The 27,837-nt window shown below is 41.9% G+C and overlaps 5 protein-coding genes across 7 annotated transcripts in view; 3 read left to right on the top strand and 2 right to left on the bottom strand.

Annotated features, from left to right (window-relative positions):
- Positions 1-271: 271 nt before the first annotated feature.
- Positions 272-4,051, bottom strand: LOC309718526 (coiled-coil domain-containing protein 157-like). The gene is made up of 9 exons (XM_082553864.1): positions 3,966-4,051; positions 3,169-3,878; positions 3,017-3,094; positions 2,725-2,894; positions 2,418-2,594; positions 2,157-2,319; positions 1,733-1,872; positions 1,527-1,591; positions 272-1,453 (listed from the first exon to the last, which is right to left on the bottom strand). Exons 2-9 carry the CDS (start codon positions 3,833-3,835, stop codon positions 1,222-1,224), a joined length of 1,692 nt encoding a protein of 563 aa, XP_082409990.1. The 5' UTR covers positions 3,836-3,878; positions 3,966-4,051; the 3' UTR covers positions 272-1,221.
- Positions 4,052-5,264: 1,213 nt separating this feature from the next.
- LOC309718529 (coiled-coil domain-containing protein 157-like) lies at positions 5,265-5,519 on the bottom strand (the record flags this gene model as incomplete). The annotated part of the gene is made up of 1 exon (XM_082553873.1): positions 5,265-5,519. Exon 1 carries the CDS (start codon positions 5,514-5,516, stop codon positions 5,265-5,267), a length of 252 nt encoding a protein of 83 aa, XP_082409999.1. The 5' UTR covers positions 5,517-5,519.
- An 87-nt stretch (positions 5,520-5,606) lies between these two features.
- sf3a1 (splicing factor 3a, subunit 1) lies at positions 5,607-11,671 on the top strand. Its single transcript, XM_082553863.1, has 16 exons — positions 5,607-5,684; positions 5,812-5,890; positions 6,520-6,629; positions 6,720-6,924; positions 7,030-7,287; positions 7,386-7,460; positions 7,553-7,703; positions 7,802-7,998; positions 8,190-8,307; positions 8,395-8,702; positions 8,789-9,034; positions 9,113-9,320; positions 10,468-10,622; positions 10,908-11,009; positions 11,103-11,174; positions 11,286-11,671. Exons 2-16 carry the CDS (start codon positions 5,843-5,845, stop codon positions 11,385-11,387), a joined length of 2,355 nt encoding a protein of 784 aa, XP_082409989.1. The 5' UTR covers positions 5,607-5,684; positions 5,812-5,842; the 3' UTR covers positions 11,388-11,671.
- Positions 11,672-11,798: 127 nt separating this feature from the next.
- Positions 11,799-22,131, top strand: LOC309718527 (TBC1 domain family member 10A-like). Its single transcript, XM_082553865.1, has 9 exons — positions 11,799-12,557; positions 13,924-14,023; positions 15,647-15,754; positions 16,248-16,354; positions 16,472-16,586; positions 17,568-17,633; positions 18,148-18,337; positions 18,415-18,569; positions 19,318-22,131. Exons 1-9 carry the CDS (start codon positions 12,277-12,279, stop codon positions 19,822-19,824), a joined length of 1,629 nt encoding a protein of 542 aa, XP_082409991.1. The 5' UTR covers positions 11,799-12,276; the 3' UTR covers positions 19,825-22,131.
- Positions 22,132-22,644: 513 nt separating this feature from the next.
- The window catches only part of aplnra (apelin receptor a), a 52,285-nt gene continuing 47,092 nt past the window's right edge, over positions 22,645-27,837 (top strand). For 2 of the 3 annotated variants that reach the window (XM_082553867.1, XM_082553871.1), the window contains exon 1: positions 22,890-23,151. In XM_082553867.1, the coding sequence (XP_082409993.1) occupies positions 23,146-23,151 (6 nt within the window). In that variant the 5' untranslated portion in view covers positions 22,890-23,145. The other variant, XM_082553870.1, reaches the window with a different exon arrangement.

Below are 27,837 nucleotides of genomic sequence, written 5' to 3'. Positions count from 1 at the left end.
AATGGTTTCTAACTATGCTACGGTGGATCTCCAAAAGTTGATTCTGTTCATCTGGACGTAGCGTTTTGTGGGAGAAACGTTTCGTCACTATATAATCTTGATATTGATATAATCTTTGGCTGTTCAGCCATAGGGAGCTCAGTTCTTGCAGTCATGTGGGCACCAGCCTGATAATGAAGACAGACTGCATCGTGACATTGAACACAATTCACATTTAGTTTGTTTTCAAAACTACAAACTCATTCTTTATTCAAGAAAGTCACAGCTACACACCAACAGTACACTGAGGTTAAATGAGGTGAAGCACAAATTTTCCATTAGATCATAGAGGCACATTGAAGTTGTTGTTGTTGTTGTTGTTGTTTTTTACATATGTATATACTAGCTAAATAAACAATAGTTTATATTTATTCATGGCAAACTGCTCATTGGAATGACAAAATATCTTTCTTCATAAGAATGAAATGTTTAGTCAAGCATAGCATTAGAGATGACTTTCAGTGACATCTATGGCACTGGTTGAAAGTGCTTAAAATTACCTTAAATTATATGCTTGATTACACAGCTATAGTTAAGCCAATTAGGGATTAACCTTCAGGTCACATGCTGTCTGTGAAGTGACTGAAATGACAGGTCATGTGTCCATTCAGGTAAAACTGGTAAAAGGTCAGTGTTTATACTAACACGATTGTTTATTCAATTCAATTTTACTGAAAGCTTACACTGCAGGGACTGACCTGAAGGTCAGAAGGGATTCAGTGAAACCAGCAAGCACTTGTGTTTCCCTGGAAACTCCCACATCCTTGTCAGCAAGCACATAAACAATGACACTGACATCTGTCTCTGTGACGTTCAAGGTACTTTACCTATTTACTTAGAACCATGTGATCAATCCGGAGGGAAGGCTATCCATTCAGATACATCCAGGCTTGTTTGAGAAAGCATATCACATTTCATGAAACCTAATATGCAGGGGCCATAACTGCCCTATTTTAACAGCGGTGAAAAACAGTCTTTATTAATAATGTGTTTATTATGGAGCAATCCATCTTAACTGTAATATTAACTGCCATAACTGTACATAATGACAATATGTAATCACACAAACTCAAAAAAACAGAATTTACGTAGAAAGAAAATTAGGCACTTGTAGTTGTTGCCAGTAATTCTTAACGAGGTATATTGCTTGCAAAAACAGCTTCTGCTCACACCTCCACTGTTTCATTTTTTCCTCTGATTCCAGGCCCGGGAGTGATAAAGTTGAGAAGGGCTGTGTACTTTTGCAGGGCTTTTAGCAGCAGTGCACGCTGTGTTGAGGTGGAGTGTTTGAAGGTGGATTTGTATGGACGAGGGGGAGGTGGATACACGATCCTCTGACTCCACACCACTCTCTCCTCCTCCTGCTTCCTTTCCTCTGTTAACGTACCCCAGCCTTGCTGCATCACTGCTCTGCCTGTGGAGCAAAGAAGAAGGCAACAATGGATGCACAGTATCACTCAGACTAATCTAAAGAGCAGAATACTTACGCTGGACGTTTTTCCGTTGGTGTGCTGGGCAGAGAAGCAGTGTGTGTCTGCTGAGTGGAGGCTTCCTGTTAAAAATGCATATATATGATGTTCAGCAATAAACAACCACAAAACCCTGTTTGAAGTTGTTTATTCATCCATGATATACGTCTATTCACGTGTTTTCTATTTATGTAGCATCACAAGAATCCTACCTAATGACTTACCCTGCTTGCATTATGTTGTGCTCTTTCTCCCAGTTTCTCCAGACTTCTAAGAAGGGTGGAATTTTCCTGCTCCAAAACATTTATACGAATGCTATTTGCTTGCAGTTGCTGCTGCATATCCAGAAGCACATTTCCTGTACCTTTTTTACATGGAATAAAATGAGAAATATTCCTTAAAAATGACAAGATTGAAGACAAGAGCAATACTTTAATGTGCACTGATTTTTCCGATTTACTGTCTCTTTCATCTGCAAATGCACTGGGTCATTTTTGTGATCTTATAATTCCAAGTCTGTCAAACTAGCACTCTGTGCTTTCTGAAGTATTAATAGCCGCAGTCAACTAGTGCTTGACAGGTGCAAAGCCACATTTATTTGAATACACACAGGTAATGTTAGTTAGTAGGTGATTCATAGCGGCCTACTCTGTGGTTGAGCCAGTGGGCTGAGCTCTGGGAAAGCCACCAACAGCCTCTCCCTCTCTCTCAAAGCTTGCACATATTCCTTCAACTCATCCACACAGTTGTTTAGCTCATCTGTGTGTTTTTGTAGGGTCTGTTTCTCATTTTGGAGCTTCAAACACAGGTCCTGATGGGGAAAAAATATAGGAGCATATACTACTTGGTTAAAACATGTCTTCTTTGGGTATTACTATGGGTAAAGTGCATTTAAAAGCTCTGATCTACCTGCTGTTGAGTGAGCTGAGCCCGCAGTTCTTCCTTCTCCTCTGACATCTGTTGCAGCTGACTCTGTAGGCCGATCTGCCTCTCATCTCTCTCCCCCAGCTGCTTCTGCAGCTCTTCACACTCTTCGTCGAGAGCGTCGACTCTCTCTAACAAAGACTTCTGCTTTGCCTGCATTGACTGGATTTCACAACCAAACAACACATGTATGAATCTATTTGATTACTGCTGTGTGACTCACACATAAGCGAGTCTGTCACAGTGCCCAGTGGAAAACAACTAATAATCAGGTGCTTGCTGTGATGCTGACCTCTTGCTGACGGCAGGCACTCTGGTACTTGGCTTTCTCCTTATCAAGCAGGAGCTGAATGTCGGAGATCTGACTCTCTAACTGCTGGATCCTGTGCTGCAGTTTAGAACAGGCCTCTTCCTCTATTTGTAAGGTGTTCAGACTCTCCTGCAGTCCTTTCTTTTCATGTTCTAACACACAAAAAAATGCTTAGCCTGCATAAATATGTATTTTGTGTGTGTTCTGCAAAACATACTTTCTTTTTTTTTAAATGAAAGAAAGGTTGTAGATTAATCTTAGGTGCGTGTCTTACCCAGTGCTTTTAAGGTATTTTGCTGCAATGCTATTTCCTCCTTCAGTTTGAAATTCATCTCTTCCAAGGACATAGTGTCTGTGTTCAAAAATGTGAAAGTAGAAAAGTGATTCCAGTGAATTCTCATCATGTTTATTCACAATTTCACTCACCCCTCTTATGTTGCTGTTGCTCCTCATGCAGCCTTTTCTCTGTTTCTTTAATGACTCTCTGTGCTTTCTGCAGCGAAAATTCAAGCTGGACTGAATTTATTTGAAGCTTTTCCTTCTCTTGATTGAAGTCTTTTTGTGCTCTTTCCAGCTGGGACCTGAATCTTTTCTGTTCCTCTTCTGCCGCTGCTAGTCTGTCTTTAAGAGGCTGCACCGTACAGCGCACATCTTGAAGGTGTTTTTCCAGCCTGCGCGTGTCCCTGCGCTGTTCATTGGCCCACTGGGAAACATCGCCTGCTGTCATGCGTCCCAGCTCCAGAGAGTCATCCACAGCTGCTAAGAGAGGCTGCAGAGATGAGGGCAGGCCCTCGCTCTGAAGCAGGTCTACCAGAGCGTCTCCTGTCTTTCTCAAAAGAGTTTGCACTTGATGACACGCATCGCATGGAATGAGTGATGATTCGACAGTCTGGCAGCTTTTGTTTTGACTGCTAAACACAGGAGAGCATGGACTGCTGTGGGTGGGACTGGAGGATGTGAGATTCTGTGGGGAAATTTCAAATGTGCTCGTTGAAGACCAAGCAGACAAGCAACGGCTGCAAAAGTTGGTTCTTGAGCTCATTTGAGGTGAGACAGGTGATGCAGTGTTTGTCTCATCACTGTTTCTTTCCATCTGCCTTTTACTGAGTTCAGACTCCTAAGAAAGGAAAGACAACCTAAAGCACTGAGATCTATCAGTTAACTGGCAACATTATGCCATTATTTTTAATTATGCCTTCACTAAAATGAAGCAGTCTGCCTACCTTTATGTTGGCAAATTGAACTAAATTACTCCAGTAGTTTGTGACTATGAGACCAACTGACAGGCATCCCTTCTGTGGCGTTTGTTCTCTCCTGTGGCTGCCCCTCAGTCGGTCAATGTAAGCACTGGAGCTTTGTACAAGAAGCAGCAGTCTTGTTCAGCCAGAGAGGGAGGGAAAGAAAATTTTTTAACAATTATTTTGTGTTTATGTAATGTAATGTCAATTTTTGCTGATTATTTCTTTTGTCAGTTTCAAGTTATTTCAGTGATTAGTGTGAGTTTTTCCTCCTTCAACAGAAGGGTACCAATGATTTTGTTCATGTCTATTCATCAAACAGCAGCATTATAAAGTTCACAGATGATACCGCAATCATTAGGCTGATCACTGATGGCATATAGAAAACAAAATGGCAGGACTGGTGGCTTGGTGTCAGCAAAATAATCTCTTCCTAAGTGCAGATAAGACCGACAACTCTTGATTTTTTTATGTGAAGAGAAGGATAAAGCAGCATACACACAGCAGACATCTGTGAGACAGGTAGAGAGGGTGAAAACCTTTAAATTCCAAGGGACACACATTAAGGAAGATCTCACAACATCCAGAAGTTTCTCAAGAAATCACAGTAAAGACTGTACTTCCTAAGATGGCTGAGAAAGTGGCATGTCGACTAAAATCCTCATTTTTTCCAGCATTTTTTTTTGCAACTCAACGTACAGTTGAGCGCATCATCACCACCTCAGTTACAGAGTGGTACTGGAAGCTGCACTGACAGGAAGGATCTCCAACGTGGGATAAAAACTGCACAGTCCATCACAGGAGCAGCCTTCACATCACTACACGGCATTTACACGACCAAGGGCTCACAACATTTTTAGAGACAATACACACCCACCACCTCTCCACACTTTTGCCCTCAGGTAGATTCTATAGGAGCCTGAAATCAAGCACTAATACTCTCTGTAGCTTCTAGCTGTTGGCCATCGGACTCCTGAATGAGACAATCAGCACTGCCCCGCTCCCACACCAACACTACTGTTGGCTGTTACTGTACTATCATTATCTGCTACTGCACTAATTTGTACAGGTCTGTTTGCAAACATCCACAAGGCATGGGCCCAACGGGACACTGGCAAAATAAGAATTTCATTGTACAGTGTAAACCGCGTTTATTTTCACTGTGCATGTAATAATAATAGCAATATTAAAACATCTAACATTTTTATGTTTCTTAATTTTCTGTGTTAGGCACATGAATTTTCATGTAAATGTGCTATATAATAAAATTGTCATTGTTATGTATTACCTGTCAACCACCAACTCCAGTAAAACAATGTGGGAGTGCTGATTGAACGCATCTTCCCCATCCACAAAGTCATACTGCTCTAGCAGAGCTACCATGTCTAGATTACAGGAGTGCTTGTCCGGGAACTTCCAGGAAGAAAAGCGGAGCGGTCCGGTTCGAGAAAACACGTCCAGAATCGCTCCCTGAAGGTCAACCAGGTCTTTTCGGAGGCTTTCGATACAGTCCTGACTACCCAGCAACTGACTCATGTCTGACAAACTATTTTATAAATGACACAGCTCTGAAAAACACTGTGCAGTCTGTTGATACCGTATCTCCTTGGCAACGTCCAAAAAAAGTACTCCAAGTTCCACAATGCTGTGCGGTTTATTTCCGGAAGTAATTCATTTCCATTGGGTCAACGAAAGCGCGACGTAGTAAGTGTGTTTAACCACGGCAAATTTTAAGCTTTTAGCTCCTGTAGCCTTTATTGTTGACATAGCATGTGCTAAAAAGTAGTGTTTAAAATACGTTTTGGTTTTTTTGTTGGTTTTGTGTTTGCAGGTTACTTCCAGTTTTACAATAAGTCGCAGCCATGCCGCCTGGGCCTGTTCAAATCGTTCAGCCGGAGGCTAACAACAAGGTAAGGGTACCGCTGCTAGTTAGCTAATGCCAGCAGTGTAGCCTACATACTGCTTGCTTTTTGTCGGCTAACTTGTGAACTGGGTTAATTTTTGTCTTTCTATACTTTGAACTGTCTCTTTGATTTTTGAATTTAGCGAACAGCTAGCGTCTATTTCTTTTTCTTTCGCTAAACGTTTGAGGTCGCAGCATTAAACCTTGCTAGCCCGTAGTTAGCTGTGATGGTAAATCTACACACGACGTCTAAAATCTCAGTTCGAACCTGAAGGTAATTGCTGAGACTTTGCTGTCACTTGCTAAATTGAAAACGGATATTTGGATCAATGTGTCTTGTACCACATTTTTTCACGTAGAAAATTCACCGACCCACTTTCATCACAGCACTTGGTAGTTTTTACCGTATGGTGTGGACTACTGTAGCGAAATTTAAAGTTTTTCAAAATGTTGTCTATGCTTTGAGTGTTGTAAATTGTAGTAGAGCAGGGGAAATATTACTTGGTGTAGTTGGAAAAGCTTTAACATCGGGTGGGTGTTAAGTAGACCACTGTTGTTTTTACTTTATTCTTTTATTTATTCATCTAACCCTTCTTTGGTTTATTCTAACTAACAAATGTGCTTTTGCGGCAACAGAATGACTCAACAGCAGAAGAAACGCCAGCCACAAAACCTATTGTTGGTATCATTTATCCACCTCCCGAGGTCCGAAACATTGTTGACAAGACAGCCAGCTTTGTTGCAAGGTTGGTTATTTTATATGTGGCAGCTTTTTAAATATGTAATGGTAACTGGATTTCATGTATATGGCATAACTAATTCTTGCCAATTCACAGGAACGGGCCTGAATTTGAGGCAAGAATCCGTCAGAATGAGATCAACAATCCAAAGTTTAACTTCCTCAACCCGAATGACCCCTACCATGCCTACTATCGCCACAAAGTCAATGAATTTAAGGAGGGGAAAGCTCAAGAGCCATCTGCAGCTGTGCCCAAAGTTATGCAGCAGGCTATGCAACAGTCCCAGCAGCTTCCTCAGAAAGTAAGTCATTGAACTTCACTTTGCACTTTATTTTTTATTTTTTTAATAAAAAAAAAAAGGTCTGGTAGTCTTTGACCCTGACTAATATTTTACATGTTTTTTTAGGTTCAGTCACAGGTGATTCAGGAGACAGTGGTCCCCAAAGAACCTCCCCCTGAGTTTGAGTTCATTGCAGATCCTCCATCAATCTCAGCATTTGACCTGGATGTTGTCAAGCTCACTGCCCAGTTTGTTGCTCGCAACGGGCGCCAGTTTCTCACTCAGCTCATGCAGAAGGAACAGAGGAACTACCAGTTTGACTTTTTGCGACCACAGCACAGCCTTTTCAATTACTTCACCAAGCTGGTGGAGCAGTATACTAAGGTGACTTAACAGATTGGTCTTCTCTGGGTGTGTATTTATTCAAGTGGTGATTCTAAACTTTCTAAGCATTATATTGATTCTCGACTTTAATCCTTTAGATTCTGATCCCTCCCAAAGGCTTACTGACCAAACTCAAGAAGGAAGCAGAGAACCCAAAAGAGGTTATGGACCAGGTATTCTATTTTAACAGTGACTGTTTCTCAAAATAACCGTTTACATTTGCTCTTTCCCATGGTTGTAATATGTCCTGTTGTCCAACCATCAGGTAAGGTACCGTGTTGAATGGGCAAAGTACCAGGAGCGCGAGAGGAAGAAGGAGGAGGAGGAAAGGGAGAAAGAACGAGTTGCATATGCCCAAATTGACTGGCATGACTTTGTAGTGGTCGAAACAGTGGATTTCCAGCCTAATGAACAAGGTAATTATAATCACAGTAACTATATCTTTAAATAGTAACCCCCACCTGTAAATATTGGTACAATCATTTAATCTTTATTGGCATCTCAAATTCCTTAGGCCACTTCCCACCACCTACCACACCAGAGGAGCTCGGTGCTCGCATCCTGATCCAGGAGCGCTATGAGAAGTTTGGAGAGAGTGAGGAGGTAGAGATGGAAGTGGAGAGCGATGGTGAAGATGATGAGCGGGAGGATAGGGGTGAAGGCCAGCCTTCACAGCCTGATCAAGACACACAAGTACAGGACATGGATGAGGTTAGAACTGATGGAGTAATTAATTACTGCGGATTGCAAGCTGTTTGTGTCTGACCAGTTATAGATTTGATACTATATGTTTTTCTTTTAATTAAATGGCATCTTTTCTAACCCACTGCTTGGAGAAAGAAAAAGAAGAAAACTTTAAGATCTTGTAACAAAATCGATTCATCCCCTGCTGCTTTCTTTAGGGATCTGATGATGAGGATGATGGCATGAAGGCTCCACTTCCACCGGACACCCCCATGCCACCTCCACTGCCTCCAACTCCAGATCAGGTTATCATTCGCAAAGACTACGACCCCAAAGGTAACACTGTTCGTTATGTGAGCAAGTTTTTACTTTGTACAATTTGTTTGTTTTTGTTTTTTAACTAATGTTACCTTTTCATTACAGCATCCAAGCCTCAGCCTTCAGTTGCAGTTCCAGACGAGTACCTCATCTCTCCCATTACCGGTGAGAAGATCCCGGCCAGTAAGATGCCAGAGCACATGCGTATCGGTCTGCTAGATCCACGCTGGCTGGAGCAAAGAGACCGCAGCATCAGAGACAGACAGACTGAGGATGAAGTTTATGCTCCTGGTTTGGATATCGAGAGCAGCTTGAAACAGCTGGCTGAGAGGCGTACTGATATCTTCGGTGTGGAAGAGACGGCCATCGGTAAAAAGATTGGGGAAGAAGAAATCCAAAAGCCAGAGGAGAAGGTAAAAACACTGAGTAACTGCAGCTTTTATAAAACTGTCTTTAACAATAATAATAACAATAATAATTGTATTCTTTTGCATTTCAGGTTACCTGGGATGGGCACTCTGGAAGCATGGCTCGTACACAGCAGGCAGCGCAGGCCAACATCACCCTGCAAGAGCAGATAGAAGCCATTCACAAGGCCAAAGGACTGGTGGGAGAAGATGACACTAAAGAGAAAATTGGCCCTAGCAAGCCAAGTGAAATTCATCACCAGCCACCCATCCCCTCCTCTGCACCCAGTTTGCCTAAACCTAGTCCCCCTGTCACAGTGGTGCCTCGCCCACCCTCTGTAAGTTAAAATTGTAATTGTATACATTTGAATGCTTTTTGTTGTACCTTCTTATCACGTAATGTTGTTATGTAACAGGTGGCACCACCAGTACGCACCACTCTCTTGTCTGCTGTACCTGTAATTCCGAGACCACCTGTGGCTCCTGTGGTGCGTCTTGCACCAGGACAAGTTATTACCCCAATGCCGCCCATGATTCCTGCTCCCCGCATTAACGTGGTTCCCATGCCGCCTTCTGCGCCTCACATCATGGCTCCCAGACCACCTCCCATGGTTGTTCCAGCCCGTAAGTTAACCCCCTAGGGTCAAGGGTATAGTGGCTGTTTTTTACTACTTTTGATTTTGCTCTTGAATTAGATAAAATGCAGGTAATGGCTCAGGCATTGTTTTGTAAGTAGTTGTTCCAAAACAATCAGGTGTCACAATAAGATGCAACACTGATTATTCCTGACTACACACTACCTTTAAACTCCAGACTGGCTTGCAATTCTCAAATCTTGCTATCGGTGTCACTGTTCTTTCTTTTGCCATTGCTCCAAGAACTTCTCCTCAGCAACCAAATGCCACGTGTTCCATATAATTTTCTAATTGGTTGATGTGTTATATTTTTCCACCAGTAGGGTGTTGTTTTTTTGTTTTTATTTTAATTTAATTTTTTTTATTTTTGAAAGCACTTTCCTTAGAATATCACATTTTCTTTTTTTCTTTTTTTTAATACTTTCTCTTTATTGATTTTCATCTTATTTTACATACAGAACTAAAGAGGGCAAGGGAAACCAACATAGTCACATATGTTCGCATATTCCAAAATACACAACGCCTTGTTTTACTTACACATATTACATATTACACAGGTGCATGTTCCATTCAAACAAATTCGCAGCTGTCCCTCTGCATCACAGAGGTATCAGTTTCTAGTCTCTTGACATATAACGATCCCATCGTTCCCAAAGTCTCTCTCCTTTCTCCTTCTGTAGCCGCAGTGAGAGGGTAATCAGTTCCATATGATGAATTGTGTTAATAATGTCTATGACCAGCTTCCGTGTGGGGGGAGAATATCACATTTTCAAGCAAAAGCATACCATAAATTATTGATCGTAGGTCAAATAAAATCATACTTATCAAGACAATTTAAAAAAACTGGAACATAGTTTAAAGTCTGCACGTAATCCCATGACTCATGTAAGCTACTATAGCTATAGATGTAAGATACCATAGCAGCTATAGTATCTTACATCTATCATGTGTTCTGGACATGCCTGTGCATCCGTCAACTCTATAAGGTTAAAGCGCTTATGAGAAACAACTAGATGACCATTGTTAGGGAAAATATTACTTGTCTTGGAGTAATTTGGTAACCAAACCTTTTATACATAGCCTTCCTTATTTTTATATTTAAATTCAAATAACCTTATTTTTTCCCCTTCCTCTAGCATTTGTTCCTGCTCCACCTGTGCCACAGCCACCAAGTGCTGCTCCAGCACCACCTATCCACCCACCCCCACCTCATGAGGATGAGCCTGTCAGTAAGAAGATGAAGACTGAGGATAACCTGATTCCGGAGGAGGAGTTCCTTCGTAGAAACAAGGTTTGTTGGATCAATAAAGTGTGGAAAAGGTGTTACGTTACATTTATAATTTACCAGTGCTACCACATCACTCTCGTGGTTCAGTAGACTGGATTGGGACTTTGTGTGACCATCAGATTCATTTAAAGATCTGCAAAAAAGAAAAGTTCTTTTTGTGCACATGGTAGTAATTTGGGCTTTGTTTCCAGCTGTGGTAGTTGAAGATAAACACAGCTAACCTACTTAGTAGAACATGGATATGTAGTTTCATCTGTTTTTGTGTCTGAATCTTTTCCCTGTCTCTAGGGTCCAGTGGCTGTTAAAGTACAGGTTCCTAACATGCAGGACAAGAGTGAATGGAAGCTGAATGGCCAGGTGCTGAATTTCACTGTCCCAGTCACAGACCAGGTATGCAACATGTGGTTTGTTTTCTCTCTTTAAGGTTAAGTCGTTTCTCACACACAGCATTCTTATTGATGTGCAAATGTAATGTCTCCGCAGGTGTCTGTCATTAAAGTCAAAATCCATGAAGCTACAGGCATGCCGGCAGGAAAACAGAAGTTGCAGTATGAGGTAAAGATTTGCTCATGGCTTTGTTGGAATGTCTGATCTCATCTGCATTAATTAATATAAAGTGCTGATTTATTAATTTGTTGTTTTGTTTTGTTTTTGGTTCCTTTTCAGGGTATTTTCATCAAGGATTCCAACTCACTGGCTTACTACAACATGAGCAACGGTTCGATCATTCATCTGGCACTGAAGGAGAGAGGTGGAAGAAAGAAGTGAGCCATCCTTGCAGAAAGAAGACATGATTTTTTTGTTGCTTTATTTTGTTGTTGTTTGTGTCATAAAATTAATTTTTGTTTGCATTATATGGCATTTTTCATACAATTGTGTGCAAACAACGTGTCCTCCTTAAAGGTTAAAAGGATAATACTCTGGATGGCAGTCATGATTTCACACTTTTGCTTCAGTCTTTTTCTTCTCTGTGATGCAACTTAAGTGGTAATTTGTAACAACATGTAGAGCCCACGAGATTCATTCATTGAAATAAAGGAGTTTTAAATGGTCTGGTTTTGTTGCTGCTGCGTTTGCAAATCTAGCAACATGACATGGATTAGGACAGGTCACATGTGCTCACAGAAAAGAGCAGACATGGGATTCGCTTCCTCTTTCTTCTGCAGCCGCTAGGGGCAGACGTAACATTAGGATGTTAAAGCCCAGGCGAGGGCGGTAGGCTTGGGATACTAGGAGATGTAGAAATCCGTATAGTGTTCTCGGGTGGGATGACAGGACGGCAAAACCAAGCCACAGCTAGCCGAGGACAAAATGTACTAGTTCGTTAACCAGGTGGTTTAGTAAGTAATCGGCTAACTATGTAAAACTAGACAATAATGTAGCGGCGGTTCGTTGAAGGTGGGGTCAATGTAGAAATAGTTTGGGATTGTTGTCACAAGCAGTTAAGGCTAACTTTTAGTACGTTAGCAACGCAGAGTTAGCTGGCTAATGTTAAAACTGGGGGAAAACCCATTCAAGTTAACTCAAGCATAACCAGTTTAATGTGACCCAGCGGTTGGAGCACACCCTTAGAAAAGATTTACGGACAAAACAGCGGTTGGAAAGTTTAACTCGCGCCCAGAAATCATGGCGTCGGTGCAGTTTGACTCGACTGCATATGCACAGGAGCAGATTTGACTCTGGGTTGTCCACAACCTCGCTGACGTTAGCTGCCCCGGCTAGAAGGCTAGTTTTTTTTTCTTCTTCTTATGCTACCATGGACAAAATGGAAAACGGCCGTCGATCTGTGGACACGGGGAGCATCAGGACTCTTAGCAGCAGTCACATTGACGACGAAAGCTCCTTGGGATCCGACTCTGAGATCAACGGCTTCGCCAGCGAAAGGCAGGCGGATAAATATGGATTTATTGGTGGGGCGCAGAAGTACTCAGAGGACACGTAAGTTTACTTTAACTCTGAGGCCATCTGTGTTGGTTTGCCATGCTTAATGATAATGATAATAATAATAGGTAGTAAATTTGCAGCCTACTGTTGTCCATTAGTTGTGATGACAAGTTGTGCAGGTGTTGTTATGTGCCTCAGACAAACAGAGCTCCCAACCAGCTGCGTGGCACCGTGTTGTTTCTATTTTTTCCTTTCTTTCTTTTTTTTTTATTACCCTCTGTTTGCCACAGTCACCACAAGCAGTAAACGCGTAGATGAGGATTGAACGAGTCGTATTAATCTTCTTATTTCTACCATGTAATGTTAAATTGTTTTTCGTTTAGCCTGTCACACAGTTTTTTGCGGTGGTGGTGGGGGGGTGCTGACCGAGCACTTCTGGCTGTCTGTGTCATGCTTGGATTTAATTTATCTCTGGCCTTTTGGCAATACAGATTAGATCAGTTTCTTTTCTTTCTTTTGTAAGAAATCTATTTCGTTTTTCTTTTTGTGCTGGGTCTAAAGCCTGCATGACAGCAGTGAAACAGTGGAAGGAGTGGGTGAAAGTTATGGCAAGCACCGGCTGGCTGGGAGTTTCCTGTCTTGTGGAGTTTTGGCAGGCTTGGAGCCGCAGCTCTTGGTGCCTCTTTAGCTGAGGGCCTCTTTTGGCTCAGCTCTGTAGATAGTCAGTGTTTAGCTTGTACTGTTTGGCAACAAACGTATCTCTTTATTGTTTAAAGGCTCTGGGAGCTGAAGCTGCAGTATAGTCTTGCACTGATCTACAACACATAGGCTGCACTTTGTTACCAGAAGAGGCCTGTCTTAAATAAGAAGAGCTCTTTGAAGACGTTTCAGCCCTGCAATTACAGGCTTGTGCCGATGAGATAATTACATACCATAGTAAAGCATCAGACCACAATTCCTAATGTAGGTTATACTTGCTTACGTTTTCTTTTTCTGTTTGAAAATATAATGTAAAGTCCTTGACTCCCCCTTCCCTCCTTGCCTGTAAATATTTTACTGTTAAATTATCCTGACTGCAGCTCCTTCAGATCAGAGAGCTTTGACATTAAATAGGTCTTGAGTTTGTATCTTTTATAGTTCGCTGACTGCAAATGAGTGATGGCCACACACACAGATCTGATGGTAGATGCAGAACGATAAACTGTCTTTGTGAGATTGTTTTCTTTTTAAAGCTTGGGCCAATTTGGAGGCTTATTTCAGACTTGCCTTATTGCAAAAACAAGCAAACTTTTGTCACCTGTCTAATTATTTCTGTGCTAAAAGAAGAGAAGATGTGTCGTTTGCTGTCATTTCAAGCAAAAAAGCGCAAAAAATGATTTGAGCTTTGTAATTTTTTTTCTCCCTCCTGTTGTGTAACCAGAGCTCAGGATATACCTCCAGCGGTGCTCAGGCAAAGAGAGGTGAAGTGGCTGGACATGCTGAACCACTGGGACAAGTGGATGATCAAGCGATTCAATAAGGTCAGCACCAGGTGTTAAATCAGTTACATAAAACATGTGGCTTGGTTGTATGCCTTCCATGGTGTTAGCCATGTGAAGCTCACCAGATCAGTTTCTTTTTTAAGAGTTTCTGAAGGTGGTTTGCTGAATTGTATTGTGTCGTTTCTAGGAAGTTTTTGTTTTTGTCCCCCCAATCACAGGTACTCTTACACATGATCAAACAAAGCAAACGGTAACGCTCAAATGATTGCACAAGGACCAGACTTTGTATACACTTTGTTTTGCAGCTTCGCTTGTCTAGCTGGTTCTGTGTGAAATGCTCTCAGCGAATCGACGTAAAGCTGCAACTTAACCTCACACCCATGAATCAGCAGCAAGCCAGGACACAACCCCGTCACTGTATCACTGCATATACTGTATGACAAATTACCGGTTTCAGATTCAGGGTGGGATTGTACTGGCTTCATATAAAATGATTCTCTTTCAAAAGGAATACAAAAAGTGGCTCTGTACATGACAGAAACGGCTAATTTAGCGGCGAGAAGTGTTCCTTTTCTCGCTGTACATGTACTAATAAAGGTCAGGGTTTCTAATCCTTTATTGTGCCCCCATGATTGATAATAATTGTACAGTAGGAACTGTAATGTTCTTGAGGAAGTGTGCCAGCTTTGCTTTAGAGCAAACAAATGTGCTCAGAAAGGGTAATGCAATGCAAGTCAAGTCAAAAGTCTCAAGAGGACTCAAATGTGAAGGTCGGGTCAGCTAATCTGTTGCGACAACACCTGTTTGTGATTCCTGCTGAAAGATTGCAAAGCCTCAACTTGGAGAGATGGCACGAGTTGAGATCAAATTTTATCAATGTCATGTTTTGCAGCATTCATTTTAGTATATTTTGGCCCTTTTGAAGGTCATAATGTTCTTCCTACAGTTGCAGCAACAAGCTTTTTTTCTATGCTTATCCCTTCCACACACTCGCACGCTGCTGGATGTCTTTAGATCATTTTGGGGTTCGGTATCTTGCCCAAGATACTCCTCCAGCACGCACACTGGAGGAGTCTGACTTTCCGATAAGAAGACGACCCGCTCTACTCCCTGAGTCACAGGTGGTAGAGTGTTTGTGTATGACTTCTGTTTATGTTTCTATGCACCTTAAGTAGTCGCCCCCTTGGAGATAATGTTTTGTTTTCTGCATCCTGAAGATATAAATCACGTGGCATGTTTTTAATGTTACATGTATAAGTGAAGCTCTAATAAGAGACTCAGATGTTAGAATATCCCCAAATTTTGGCTCATCTTTGATCAAATTCTGATCTTGCATCTGCCAAATAAATTGGTGATCTAGATAAGTAGTAACTGGCCATTTTCATTGCTGAAAAGAAGGAAGTCAAATCACTGGGTTGTAAGAGTTTTTAGAGTGCATGCAGTGCTACAAGTCAATGCATCCTAAGTGTAAGTTGTTAGTTTCTAAGTACAAAACTACACTTATTCAAAAAAGGGAACAAATACCAGTGGAAGCGCTCTGATGAAAACCATTTGCTGTATCTGCGCACCAGATTGCCTCTCTTAGCTTTTCTCAAGCTACATTCTCCCATGGTCCTTTGGTATATTGCTTTATTTGGGAAACCCTTTTGTTCTGTGACTCAGGTGAGGCTGCGTTGCCAGAAAGGAATTCCTCCTGCCCTCAGAGGCCGTGCATGGCTCTACCTGTCTGGTGGGAAGGTGAAGAGAGAGCAGAACCAAGGAAAGTTTCAGGTCCGACAGCTTCCTCTTTCACTTCCTCCTCACATCTCTGCTTAAACTCTACTTTGAGCTCATTTCATTTTTAAATTTCATTTGAAATTGGTACTGAAAGTGTGGTCATCCACAAGCATTACTCATTTGAGTGAGAACCCAGATATTTTTACCAAAGAGCTGGAGCAATGGCAGTTTTTATTATTGATCTTTTTTGTTTGGTTTGTTTTCTATTCAGGTTAAGTGTTCAAAATGCATGCTAGCATCAAATGAATAATGATGCAGATCTTGAATCTTTTCAAATATAAAGTTTAAAACTAGCCTCTGTTCATGCAGTGGTTAGACAATTCACTGACCTTTATAGTGAATGAATAACTTAATTTATTGCTGAGATCACTAAATCCTATAAAAAAGAATCAGGGGTTTGTAGTCCTCCTACTTAAAGACAATATAATCACTTATACCGTATCACAAAGAGATCTCACTCTCATGTCCCCCATGCTCTTTTTGTCAGGAGCTGGATAGCCAGCCGGGAGACCCCAAATGGCTTGATGTAATTGAGAAAGACCTCCATCGACAGTTTCCTTTTCACGAGATGTTTGTGTCACGGGGAGGACACGGGTGAGCAGTCTACCACAATGTGACGTACAACACGGGAGTTGTTTACTGCATCTTATTTGAATATGCTAAAATGTTGCGTGTTTGTGTGTGTGTGTGTGTGTGTGTGTGTGTGTGCAGGCAGAAGGACCTGTTCCGTGTTCTTAAGGCTTATACTCTCTACAGACCAGAGGAGGGATACTGCCAGGCCCAGGCTCCTATTGCTGCAGTGCTGCTTATGCACATGCCTGCTGAGGTACGAACTGCCTTCAATACAAACACACACCATCACTCACCATATAAATTGTGTCCCTTGGTGTGGATGATCTGAACACTTGAAGACTTGTTATGGTCTTTAAAACTAAAATCCACACTGAAAATAGAAATAGTGCTGTTTCTTTTATTTTGTAAGGCTCAGTTTTAGTTTGTGACCTCGGGAAAGTATTTTTGAGCTGAACTGCAGAGGGACTGAGTGTACAAATGATGTAATCTGTAGATGATTTCCAGAGCTGCTCCATAGTATAAATAATACATCGAATTTGAGATTATGATAGCAGCCAAGATGACTGTAAAAGGGTTTGGAAATTTTGAACTAAAAAACGAGGCAGATAGCGTCGCTGGAAAAATCCTATCATTCCACAGATTAAGTCTCTGCATGTATGTCAGAGTATCAGCTAATGGAATCATGAATTCCACTTATTCAGTTTAGCTTAGTTAGACATGGTGTGTGATTTTTAGACACACTCTCAGTTTGAGGAAAGTCTTGTGGTCATTAAAAGCACTAAGCAATTAATATGTTGAAGGAAAATTCTCCTCACAACCTAAAGTATGAACTTCAGACATAAGAGAGAGAGCAGACTTTGAAGTGGATTTATCAGATGTGTGTGGTGGTTATATATACATGCAGTTTTCTGTCCTGGTGAGCATTTCAATTAAGTAAATTACCAGCTAAATAAGTGTCCGGGGTGTTGCAAAGATGGCTTTTTATTGTGGATAGTTGCTTGGGAAAGGATTTTGGTTCGACACCACACTGTGTGACACAATAACACTATACACACCAAATTGGCCAGTGTCCTAAGGGGGCCCGAGTGCTTCATAAGGGTAGAATGGCTAGAAAATCTTGTATTTAAGAGAACATTTCTAATGTTTTCCAGCTTCTCTGTGACCCCTGGAATGCCTCTCTAAGTATAACAAAGAACTACCCTTACATTGTGTGTATGTGTGTGTGATTCTACAGGATGCTTTCTGGGGGCTGGTCCAGATCTGTGAGAAGTATCTTCCTGGTTACTACAGTCCCGGCCTGGTGAGACTGAAACACTTGAAAGCGTTCATGATGATATGGCTCAGTGTTGGAAATGCAAAGAGAATATAGCCTCAGTTGACTCCACTGCTACCAGAGCTGTGCACACCTACTTGTAGGCCTTTTGCTCAGCAAAACTAGAATGTGTATTTTGTTTCCCACAGTGTGTGTGTGACGCAGTGGCACTGTGGTTATGGTTTTCTGATGAAGGCAGTGGGCTGTTTACAGACTTATTTTCTCAGTAAGCTGTTTGAGTAAACTTTCTTGCGTAATAATTGCCTCCTCTTGGTTTCTGTTGCAGTTATGAATTCCATGTTATGAAAGAAGGTTTGCTAATTAAATGTTTCCTCATAAGTGCAAAATCTGGGTAGTCGTGCATAATGGGAAAACAATGTGTAGAAATAAGGACTGGTTTAATTTAATAGATGAGCGTGTATGTGCATATCTCATTTCAGCACCAGCAATGCAGAGTACAATACGTTTTTTGTTTAGTGTCCCCCACCGCTCCCTCTTTCAGGAAGCTATACAGTTAGATGGAGAGATACTCTTCGCCCTGCTGCGACGCGTCTCCCCTCTAGCCTTCCGGCATCTGGAGAAACATAAGATCGACCCCATCCTCTACATGACTGAATGGTTTATGTGTGCCTTCTCCAGAACCCTACCCTGGGCATCGGTGCTGCGCGTCTGGGACATGTTCCTCTGCGATGGTATGTATCTGCAGCGGTGCCTCATAGAGCGTCTTTACTCTGAAATTGACTCATCGGCTCCTTCTTCCTCCTTTTAGGAGTGAAGATAATTTTCCGAGTGGGCTTGGTGCTACTCAAGTGCATGTTGGGAACTCGTGAGAAGCTTAAGGCCTGCCAAGGCCAGTATGAGACCATGGAGCTTCTCAGGGCGATAGAGCCTCGATACATGCAGGAGGGTTTCCTTGTTCAAGAGGTAAGGGGTTTTTCCCAGATTGCTTTGCCTTCAGGCTGAAATGTCCTCGGTGTCCTGCCAGTGATTCTGATCTTTGATTTGCAGCTTCTAGAAGTGTAATCCAGGCCTAGAGTTGAATGTGGTAACTGTCTCCAAAAACTGAAGGTATTGCACTAGCAGCGAGTCGTATAGATGCCTAAAGATGGTCTCTAGTTGTCCTTTAGTTTGCTCTTTCAAGGAGGAACTACATCCCAGATATCATGCTTCTCATCACACGAGTTACCTAGTCATGTGAGGCTACCCAAGAATCAAGGAAAATATAATTTAAAAACAGAGTTTATTTTACTTTGCTGATATCAATGTTTTCTAAACATGTGATTTGACTTTGTTATTGAGAAGTCGTGTCTGATTATTCGGCAGTGATGTAAACAGCATTGTGTCATATTGTGAGGGAGGAGTTAGAGGGAACAATAAATGTTCCTACAAGTAGTCAAGAGAACACCAGTGAGTCTGAGAGAGTGAATTAAAGTGACACACAGACAAATTGACCAGAGTGCTGGCTGCATGGTGTCTGGTTCCTTGTATCGAGCTTTGTGTGAGGGTCTGTCTTCCCAAACAATACCCCCTGTTATATGTAGCGCCGGCTTGACTGTGTGTGGCGGTCATTTGGCATTTGCAGACAAAGTTCACAGTCTCAGTACAATTGCCAGTCATGGAAGGAACATGTGAGCACAGCAGTGACCGGGTGACTTGATTTTTCCTTTTGCAGATTCTCGAGGTGCCGGTGACGGCGCGAGACGTGGAACGAGAGCATCACACCCAGCTCAAGCGCTGGAAGAAGAACCGCGGGGAGCTCAATTTCAAACCGCCTCCAAGAATGCACGGCGCTCGGATCATCATGCTGGCTGAGCCACCCAGGCGTCAGGACCTGCAGCAGAACCCCACCATTGTACTTGAAGTGCCTCAGACTATCCCACAGCTGCAGAAGGGCAAGGAGGAGAAGAAGAGTAAGAAAAAGAAGAGCATGAAAAAATCCCAGCCCACAGAGGAGATTCCCAATCCTTACCCTCTTCTCAGTGACCCTCAATCGTCATCCACAGAACCGCCTGCCCCGCCTCCAGGCAACAGTGTGACGCCAGAGGCCGCGGCGCAGACTGAAACGGACTCAGCTGGAGAGCAGAAAACACCTCCTACAGACCTCCCCTCTGCCAAAGAATCTACTCTTCAGCGATCTACACAAAGCCTCAGCAGCACAGAGCAGGACACATACTTGTAGCTCTGAAAGTGTGTGTGTGGGTGTGGACGAAGCACCAGCACTCTTCCGTCAACAACCAGCTAGCCTTGCCGAAGTCTCTGAGTGGCCAGCATAACCTATTTTTTTTTCTAATATTTGTATGCATTTGCTCATTTCCACACAAGTTTGCCTTTGATATTAACAGCATACACTAAAGCACCTTTACCATGTATAAAACTACTTAAATGCTTTTGCTATTTGTCACTACAGAGCTGACGGATGCTTCCTCTTAATGCTTGATTCTCTTATTTAGACCATAAGTCTTAGTATTGTTTTTTTGGAAGGGAGACAAGTTACTGCTTTACTGAGGGCAGTGTATTTCAAGTGTTCGGTAATCTTAGTAAGGTGCCGGATTTCTTGCAGTTTATGCGTTTTCACTTGTAATAATGTGCAGCAGAGGATGTAAACTCCTGATGCACGCGCCACACATTTCAGCCTCTCAAGTCTTTGTATTTCATTTTGGGGGAGGGGGGTTTCCACTAGAGGGCAGCCTTGCAGGTATACATGCTCTTAGGAGAGGCAACCACAGCGAGGATGGGATTCAGTAAAATTGGGAGTAGGTACAAGCGTACTTCTCTGAAGTTGAGATTACATTTTCTCACAGTGAAAAATTGTATTAAATTTAGCGACTGAAGTGGCGAATGTAAGGAAGTCTTTTCCAACAAGCGCGAGTTATTTAAATACAATTTAAAACATGGAGTAATAGGTAGGTGTGTGTGTGTGTGTGTGTGTGTGTGTGTGTCCTGCTATGCAAAACAAACAAAAACATCTCTTTGTTTTTCCTGAATCAGTTGAACTGCTGTTTAGCTGTGTATAAGCTCCTCTTCTCACTGTGTGAGGCACTTCCAGCCACTTCGGCTCACCAGTCATTCCCAGGCAGCAGAGTGGAGAACACTGGACTTTCCTCACTGTATGACACATTCCTGCCTTCTTAAAAGCTAATCATTTTGAAGACCACCTCTTACCCAATGCAAATCTGCCTGATTGTGTTTGTGCACACGAAGCAAATCACCTAATGGTGCTGACCTTCCTTTTGGCTCTGCTTAAGGTCTATTTGGACATGTGAAACCATTAAGGTGTTGGGTTCATTTTTGTATTTTGGGTGTTTGTTTTTTGCTAGAGCTTCCAAAGCAAATTAAGACTGTTACTCTGAGACCATCTACGACCCCTGCATGTGACCAGGCTCATTTTCTGTGCAGTCACGAGGGATCACGGGATTTAAGGATTTACTGGGATTTCTGTAGCTGTTTGTATTTTTGGGGGGAAATGCGGTAGCATGCATGGATTGTGAGGCTCTTTGTCTTTTCTTTTTTTCCCTCCAAAACACCACAGTTTTATTTTGGTGGCATTCCTAGTCTTTCTCAACTATCAATACAATGGTAAAGGGAGTCTTGAGAAACACAAGTGCACGTGTGTAAAATGTGTTTGTGCATAACTAATATTAAAAGAGTCTTTGCTAATAAAGCGCGTGCTCAGCTCAGTTATAAAACGCAGCGGGGATATAAAAAGATGACATTTATCAAGCGATCACTCTCCCCTTATGCAATAGTTTAGTTGCTTGTGCCGCAAATCCTCACATTTCACTCGTATTATAATTTAATGCTCTTTGTGTACATACGATATAAAAAAATATGTAATGAACTGTATTTTCAGTGTATACTGCTATATTTTTTGTCATGCAGTTACAGATACTACAGAGGTAGCTATGTATGTCATTTGCAGTCAGAGACGGTGTATATATACTTTTTTTCTTTTTTCTTTTTTTTTCTTTTTTTTTTTTGATCAGCATTTGTAACACTAGGGGGAAAAAAAAATTTCAGGGGAACCTTTGCCACTAAAATGCTTTTTCTCACTCTAAGAGTGTTACTGTTGCTACTAGGTTTTAAAAAGGAGATCCTCTCCAGAACTCCCGTGGCATGAGTTTTAGGCTTGCAGATAAGTGGCTGTGTTGCATATATGATTGCTGTCAATCTAGATTGTTATTAAACGCCGGGATCTTTAGACCTGTTTGTATGTAATGTCCCATGTTCACCAGCAGATGGCGGACCAGAGTCATCTCTTGGAAATGAGAAGTTTGCCTGTATGTGAGTGACAAGCCGAATGCCCTGTGCGATCTAAGATGTCTCCATTAATTCCACTTTTTTCTTTTTTTTTCTTAATGCTGCACTAGCACAAGGTCAATTGTTACATTAAATACTGTTTTGCGTTACTTTTTTTTTTTTTCAAAAATGCCACGTTTGAGAGTGATGTGACAGCTCTACTTATGAATAAATTTGTTCTGCAACCAGGTATTGACTGCTGTTTGTTTTACGTCGGGAGAGAAAAAGCCTTCAAATCAATGGGAAAAGTGGGGAAAAAACCTTGTTACATACGATTTTATTTATTTATTTATTTTATTTTTTAAAGAACAGTTGATGTACATGCCTATAGGCCACTGATTTTATTTCACAGAATGATTCAAAAACAATGAACCAAAAAGTTCTTGGGTGTGTTTTAAGAAGCTGGCCAAATTATCGTTTATTAGTAAGTTGTCTTTTGTTTTTTTTAAATCTGCCTAGCAAAGCTAAGTGCATTTCAGTTTACATAAAAATTTCAACTTACTGTTACACGTCTCAGTTATTTCTGTGTAAGCTGAAATTTTGAGATCCGTGCTTTATGGATAACCAAAATAAATTCTTCAGTTGTGGAAACGGGCAGCTTAGTATGTTTGATTTGGCAGGTTTTTAGGCCAGGTTGCCAAAAAGTGATTTATGATGTTTCTGTGTGTTTATATTGGTAAATGGACTGTAGTCAACCGGTCAAGACATGACTTGTACCTACAGTATGATTGTGATCAATCCGGTCCCTTTTGGCCACTTAAAATATCTTTAATTCTGGCTCGGCATGACTTGATGTCATTCATGAAAGCTATGTTATACATATGTTTAACAGACTATAGACCAACAAGTCATTTACAACTAATTTACAACTTTTTGGGCATCACATCTGACTTCCTCACTTTCCCCTAAAGGCAGCACAATTCCGAACGACACTGGGTAAGTAATAGTTCACACGTACCAAATATTTTACATAAATTACTATTATTATTTTATTTTTGGCTGTCTGTATGTTTTTATTTTTTTCACAGTGTATTTGTTTTCTTTCTGAAGGTCAGTGTGGTTATGCTAAATGTGTAACTGCGAAGCAGCCTGTTAGCTTAGCTTAAAAATGCTAGTGTAGTTAATGGTATGTTTTGTGTTTTTTCTTGTTATTTCCCCCAAAACACTGCCATGAGGGGTTTCGAGGCATTTAGTAGTGAAAGACATGCTGGTAAGTTTATTCTGTTGCTTTTAATAGTCAGGCTAGCTGTTTCCTCAGGTTTCCAGTATGTAATGTAAACTATGCTACATAAAAAGTAAATATAGGAGATTGATATCAAGATTTTGCAAAAAAGGAATACAAAAAATATATATTTAAAAACCAAAAGACAAATTTTGGAGTTATACTGGATGAAAGTGTGCTTAAGCAGAAGTTTCCTGGTTGAACTGGAATGGGGTTTAAGGAGGCTTTTACAACAATAAAGATAAACTACATTTAATCTGGCATAGTGTTAGTGTTATATGATGATTTATCCTCTCCAGTGATAAATTTCCTTTCCTTTAACGATGTTATTCTGCATTATGTCAACCCTGACATCTCAGATACAACAGTGTGGTACAAAATCTTATCAATTGGGAGTCTGTGGTTTGTTGTCTATTTGTCTAAGTATGAAGAAAGAAAGATTGTAAAGCCACTGTAGGAATGTGTGTCCAGCATATTCGACCCTTCTCCTGTCAGGCTTTCTCAGCAGCTTGACTGACTCAGGCCCCCTCTTAAGTCTAATAACAGGGTGCCATTCTTTTCTTAATTCACAGTTTGACCTCTTTTCTTCACCTTTAAGGTGTGGGACATTTGAAGGTTTTTTTCCCCCAGGCTCTAAAGAGTTGTCAAATTGTTGTCTTGATGACCCCAAAAAGCGTGCTAACTCATTTTTAATCGTCCAGCAAGGTGTGACCTGCAGCTGTTGACCTCTGGTCTTCAGGGTTTAGTGTAGTTTTTTGCAGAATGCAGAGGTTCCTCATAACTGGGAAACTTTAACTTTCTTATTGTTTAAATATCAATGCACACATGTGTAGACATGATTATAATTTTACTGGACATGGGGTACTTGTTCTGATTGCATTACTCCAGCAAGGCCATTATGGACCATTATAGAATCTGCTGATGTTGACCCGCATAAGGCACAGCAACAGTTAATGTTCTAGGTCCCTGAGGAATGCATGCACCGTCACGCTTTCCCTCTTTGCATCAGACACCTGGCCCTCTTTCAGTGCCACCGTGCTATTTACATCTCAAAGGGGAATGACCAAGAAGGCTCTCTCTGTGCTCCCTTCCTTACTCCAGAAATGATCTGATTTATCTCTTCATCAACGGAAATATATGCCTTTAGAGGGCCATCCCGTGCCTCTCATCCCCAGCTAATACAGATGGGAGAGAGAGAGAAATAAAAAGAGAGACTTGTGATCCTCCGTGTGATCCCAGACCTAACGGACCCCTGTCACAGTGCTTGATTCATGTGATGCGGGTGACTTTCTCTCTCCTCCCAGAATCAATGTGTTAGGGCTCTGGGAGGTGGTGGCGGGCCATAACGCAAAGCAAAGGCGCCTGTGTTCCTAAGGTATCCGATTCCCACGTTTGATGGACCATGACAGGCAGGTTCAGGTCAAATTAAAAGGCCGCAGTAACAAATATGAGGGCAGACGCTGTGATTGTCTGTACAGGTGAACTTTCCGTGGCAGTGGGAATAAAAAGTTATTTATTGCACCAGGGGAAAACATTACTCTTTGTGCAAGAGGTATTTACAAAGGAGGGGGATTCCTGAGCTAGTAGTTGGATAATTGAATCATCCTTGTGTTGGTTTTTCTGTGTGAACCTCTTGTGTTCATTAGCCAAAGGAAAAGCCCTCACTTTTATCTTCCTCTTGCAGCATTATGGCATTACTTGCCCTTTTTTCCCCCTGTAATGTAGCATATTATTAGTAAAAATCACCTTGAGTGTGTTCCCTGGTGCTGCACGTTTCTTCTGGATGGAAACTTTAAAGCCCGCTTTCGAGACAGCTTTGCAAATATTTTCCATCTTTTGGCTCCAGTGTGGTATTTTGGACCATCCTAAATACAGACTACTGTTAAATAATCCCATGCATGAGTGTTAATGTTTTCAGTCTGGAGCAATGCCTGGAGGTTCAGCCTTCCTGTCACGTAGAAAGCTGAGTCTTGCCAGAAAAATTAAAATGCGGTTTTGGCACTTGCAGCGTTTCCATTGTATAATTCTGCTTGTATTTAGAGATTTGGTGGCTACAGATATGGATAATACTTAGAGGGTAACGTTACCGCAGAATAACACCCCAAAATTCACATGGGTGCATTTAGCAAGTGCTTTAAATGTCATCACAGTTCTCATTGTAGTTACTCCCAGTGGACGTGCTGCACTGCTTTAGGGACTGTATGATTAGTGGTGTTGGTGGTGGTGGGGGTTTGGGTTAAAAAAACTAAAACCATTTGAGGTTATTTGGTTAAGACAGTGCACGTGACTTTGAAAGAATACATTAAGGAACAAGGAACTCAAGTGATAGATTAGAGGTGAAATTAACAATTACTGAAATGACCAAAAAAATGACCAAATAATTCAGTCTGCAAACTTTTAGATGATGTTCTTCTTTGCACTGAAACACAAAAGAGCCCTTTCTAAAAAGCTTAGAGTCACATTTGAACGTATGGGTCAGTGGCTAAAAGGTAAGTGAGGCATAGTAATTGTATCTGCTAATCACCTGCCTGCTACACCCACAGGACATTTTGGGCCCAAATGACGGTTGTGTGGGGGTTAGTTGGGGGGTAAGTGCAGCGCACCTGTGTGGCTGTCATACTCCTTGAGGAGTTTCAGTTCAGTTAATCTCCGTCAGTTTCCCCCACCCCTGCACCCATCCTCCTGACCTCTTAACCCTCTACATCCCCTTGATCAGTAGTGCCAGGGGCATTTACAATTATGACTGTGAAGTCTCGTCAAGTAAATGAAGCATAACCGGCGGCAACATTTTTCCCGACACTCCTCGAGTCTTCTGACTTTTTCGCGGCTGGTGGTAATTAAGTCTGTCGCAATAGTTTGTTTTATACCCTTGATCCCTGATTGAGCTGTTTTGCAGTTATGTCTGACGCAAATTCCCTGTGTAATGAGGATGATGATGAAGCAAAGTGAAGTTAATGTGCCCCTGTTCACAGTTGCCTCCTCCTTACCCCCCTTACCCCTTGTCACTGGCTCCCGTCCTCTGCTTTTTGGGTGGCGCTGATAATCAGTAATTAACCGAGCCAGGTAGAGAATTGGCTCTTAAATGGCTCTCTCTGGGTGTTTGTTTACTTGTGTGTGTGCCTGCAGAGCCTCCTGGCCTGTGAGTGATGAGTTAGAGACACAGATGGTGGGCATCAGCAAGCTGGCTGGAGGCAGATTAGCTACCTACTAATATCTGAGCAGCCCAGTCCACTCCCACTCCCACTGAGCCCCAGAGGAGCGCCTGTCTGTAACACTACTCGCTTTGGAAAGCCTCATGTGTTGATGGAGGCCAACCATGGGCTTATCTCGTCTCATTCCACCACCAGTGAGCCTAGCAGGCTCAGGGCTCCGAGCAAGAGAGGGCGGGGGTGTCTGTGTGTGGATGTCTGCATGAACAGCCTTGTTTTGAAAAAGTAGTGGTGTTGTCTTTACAGGCAAAGGTTTCCCAATTAGGACTCATTTAACACCAATAAATAAAGAGCTTTATGAAAATGCATGCTTACCTGCACGTTTTTAACCTCGCATCCATATCCTGAAAACACGTTTTTCTTTTTAAATTAAAAACTTATTTTTTGACTTTTATGATTGATATTGGTGTGAGACAAAGTTCTGGACTGCATCCCTGTTTTAATCATGTGTGGGAGGGCCACATGTGCCATCTCCATGAGGATATGTTGGTAATCCCCTCCACCGGTGCATGAAAAGTGCCTACAGTACAGATTTTGCCATTATGCTATAGTCACATCGTGTCGGACAGGAAGCACAGTTCAAACAGTCCAGGTCAGAGGTCATCCAGATGCAGAGTTGAGGGTGCAGGAGTGGGGAGACTGGGCAGGCTGTAGGTTAGTGTTCATGGGACTGTTTATTTTATAAACAGTGGGACCAGATTAGTATTGGAGCCAGGCTCCCTCAACCATATGTGGAGGATGTCCTCTGTGTTAGGAGGCTCTTAACAAAGCATTGTGTTCATAGTTGCAAACACACAGTCGCTGGCATCATTTCTGGTCACTGCTAATGATGACATGTTGGTGTTGCCAACACACATGTCTGATTCCAGGCGTGTGTGGTCTACGCCACTTCCATTTCAGGCAGTATTGAATGATTGTGTTAGCGGCCTATAGGTTTTGAGTCATTAGTGGTGTTGGCACATGCAGGCCTCCATCACCGCTTAACTGGGAGGTAAAAAACAGGATATGGACAGCTCTCCCCGTCCTCAGCGCCAGTCTAATGAATCCTGCTTCAAGATCTTTGTGTGTGGCTCATCTCCTGAAGACTTGCAGCCCCTTCCTGCTATTGTTTGGGCTTTTTGTGAGCAGTGCTAGTAGTAAAGTCTCTTTGATGACCTAAACTGTCAGCTCTTGGCTCCACTGATGGCTCTCCATCGACACGTTAGGATTTAAGTAAACACACTGTCGTTTGATGTTTAAACGCTCTCTTCTAAAGACCCTTACTGTATCATGAATGCTCACATTGTACACCAATTTAGCCCAGTGGAGAAACAAGCCCTTAACTTAAAACACTTGTGATTGCACACCCCATGCTTTTCTATTTGTTTATTTAAATAGGTGGTCTTATTGAGATTAAAACCTCTCTCACAAGAGTGAGCCATGCTGAAGAAACCTACCCAGATTAAATATGGACCGAAACTGTAAA

This window comes from Aulonocara stuartgranti, assembly GCF_965226115.1.
Source record: "Aulonocara stuartgranti genome assembly, chromosome: 12".
NCBI lineage: Eukaryota > Metazoa > Chordata > Actinopteri > Cichliformes > Cichlidae > Aulonocara > Aulonocara stuartgranti.
This window is presented reverse-complemented; position numbering and strand designations above follow the sequence as displayed.

Bases quoted from the DNA above. Each gene is read 5' to 3' on its own strand.
- LOC309718526 (XM_082553864.1), bottom strand. From the start codon at position 3,835: ATGGAAAGAAACAGTGATGAGACAAACACTGCATCACCTGTCTCACCT. The intron at 2,320-2,417 runs GTAGATCAGAGC...TTTCCCCATCAG, and splicing joins CTCAGCTCACTCAACAGCAG to GACCTGTGTTTGAAGCTCCA. The intron at 1,873-2,156 runs GTAGGCCGCTAT...CATGTAAAAAAG, and splicing joins CCCACTGGCTCAACCACAGA to GTACAGGAAATGTGCTTCTG.
- sf3a1 (XM_082553863.1), top strand. From the start codon at position 5,843: ATGCCGCCTGGGCCTGTTCAAATCGTTCAGCCGGAGGCTAACAACAAG. The intron at 7,461-7,552 runs GTATTCTATTTT...TCCAACCATCAG, and splicing joins CAAAAGAGGTTATGGACCAG to GTAAGGTACCGTGTTGAATG. The intron at 10,623-10,907 runs GTTTGTTGGATC...CCCTGTCTCTAG, and splicing joins AGTTCCTTCGTAGAAACAAG to GGTCCAGTGGCTGTTAAAGT.
- LOC309718527 (XM_082553865.1), top strand. From the start codon at position 12,277: ATGCACAGGAGCAGATTTGACTCTGGGTTGTCCACAACCTCGCTGACG. The intron at 16,355-16,471 runs GTGAGCAGTCTA...GTGTGTGTGCAG, and splicing joins GTGTCACGGGGAGGACACGG to GCAGAAGGACCTGTTCCGTG. The intron at 18,338-18,414 runs GTATGTATCTGC...TCCTCCTTTTAG, and splicing joins GGACATGTTCCTCTGCGATG to GAGTGAAGATAATTTTCCGA.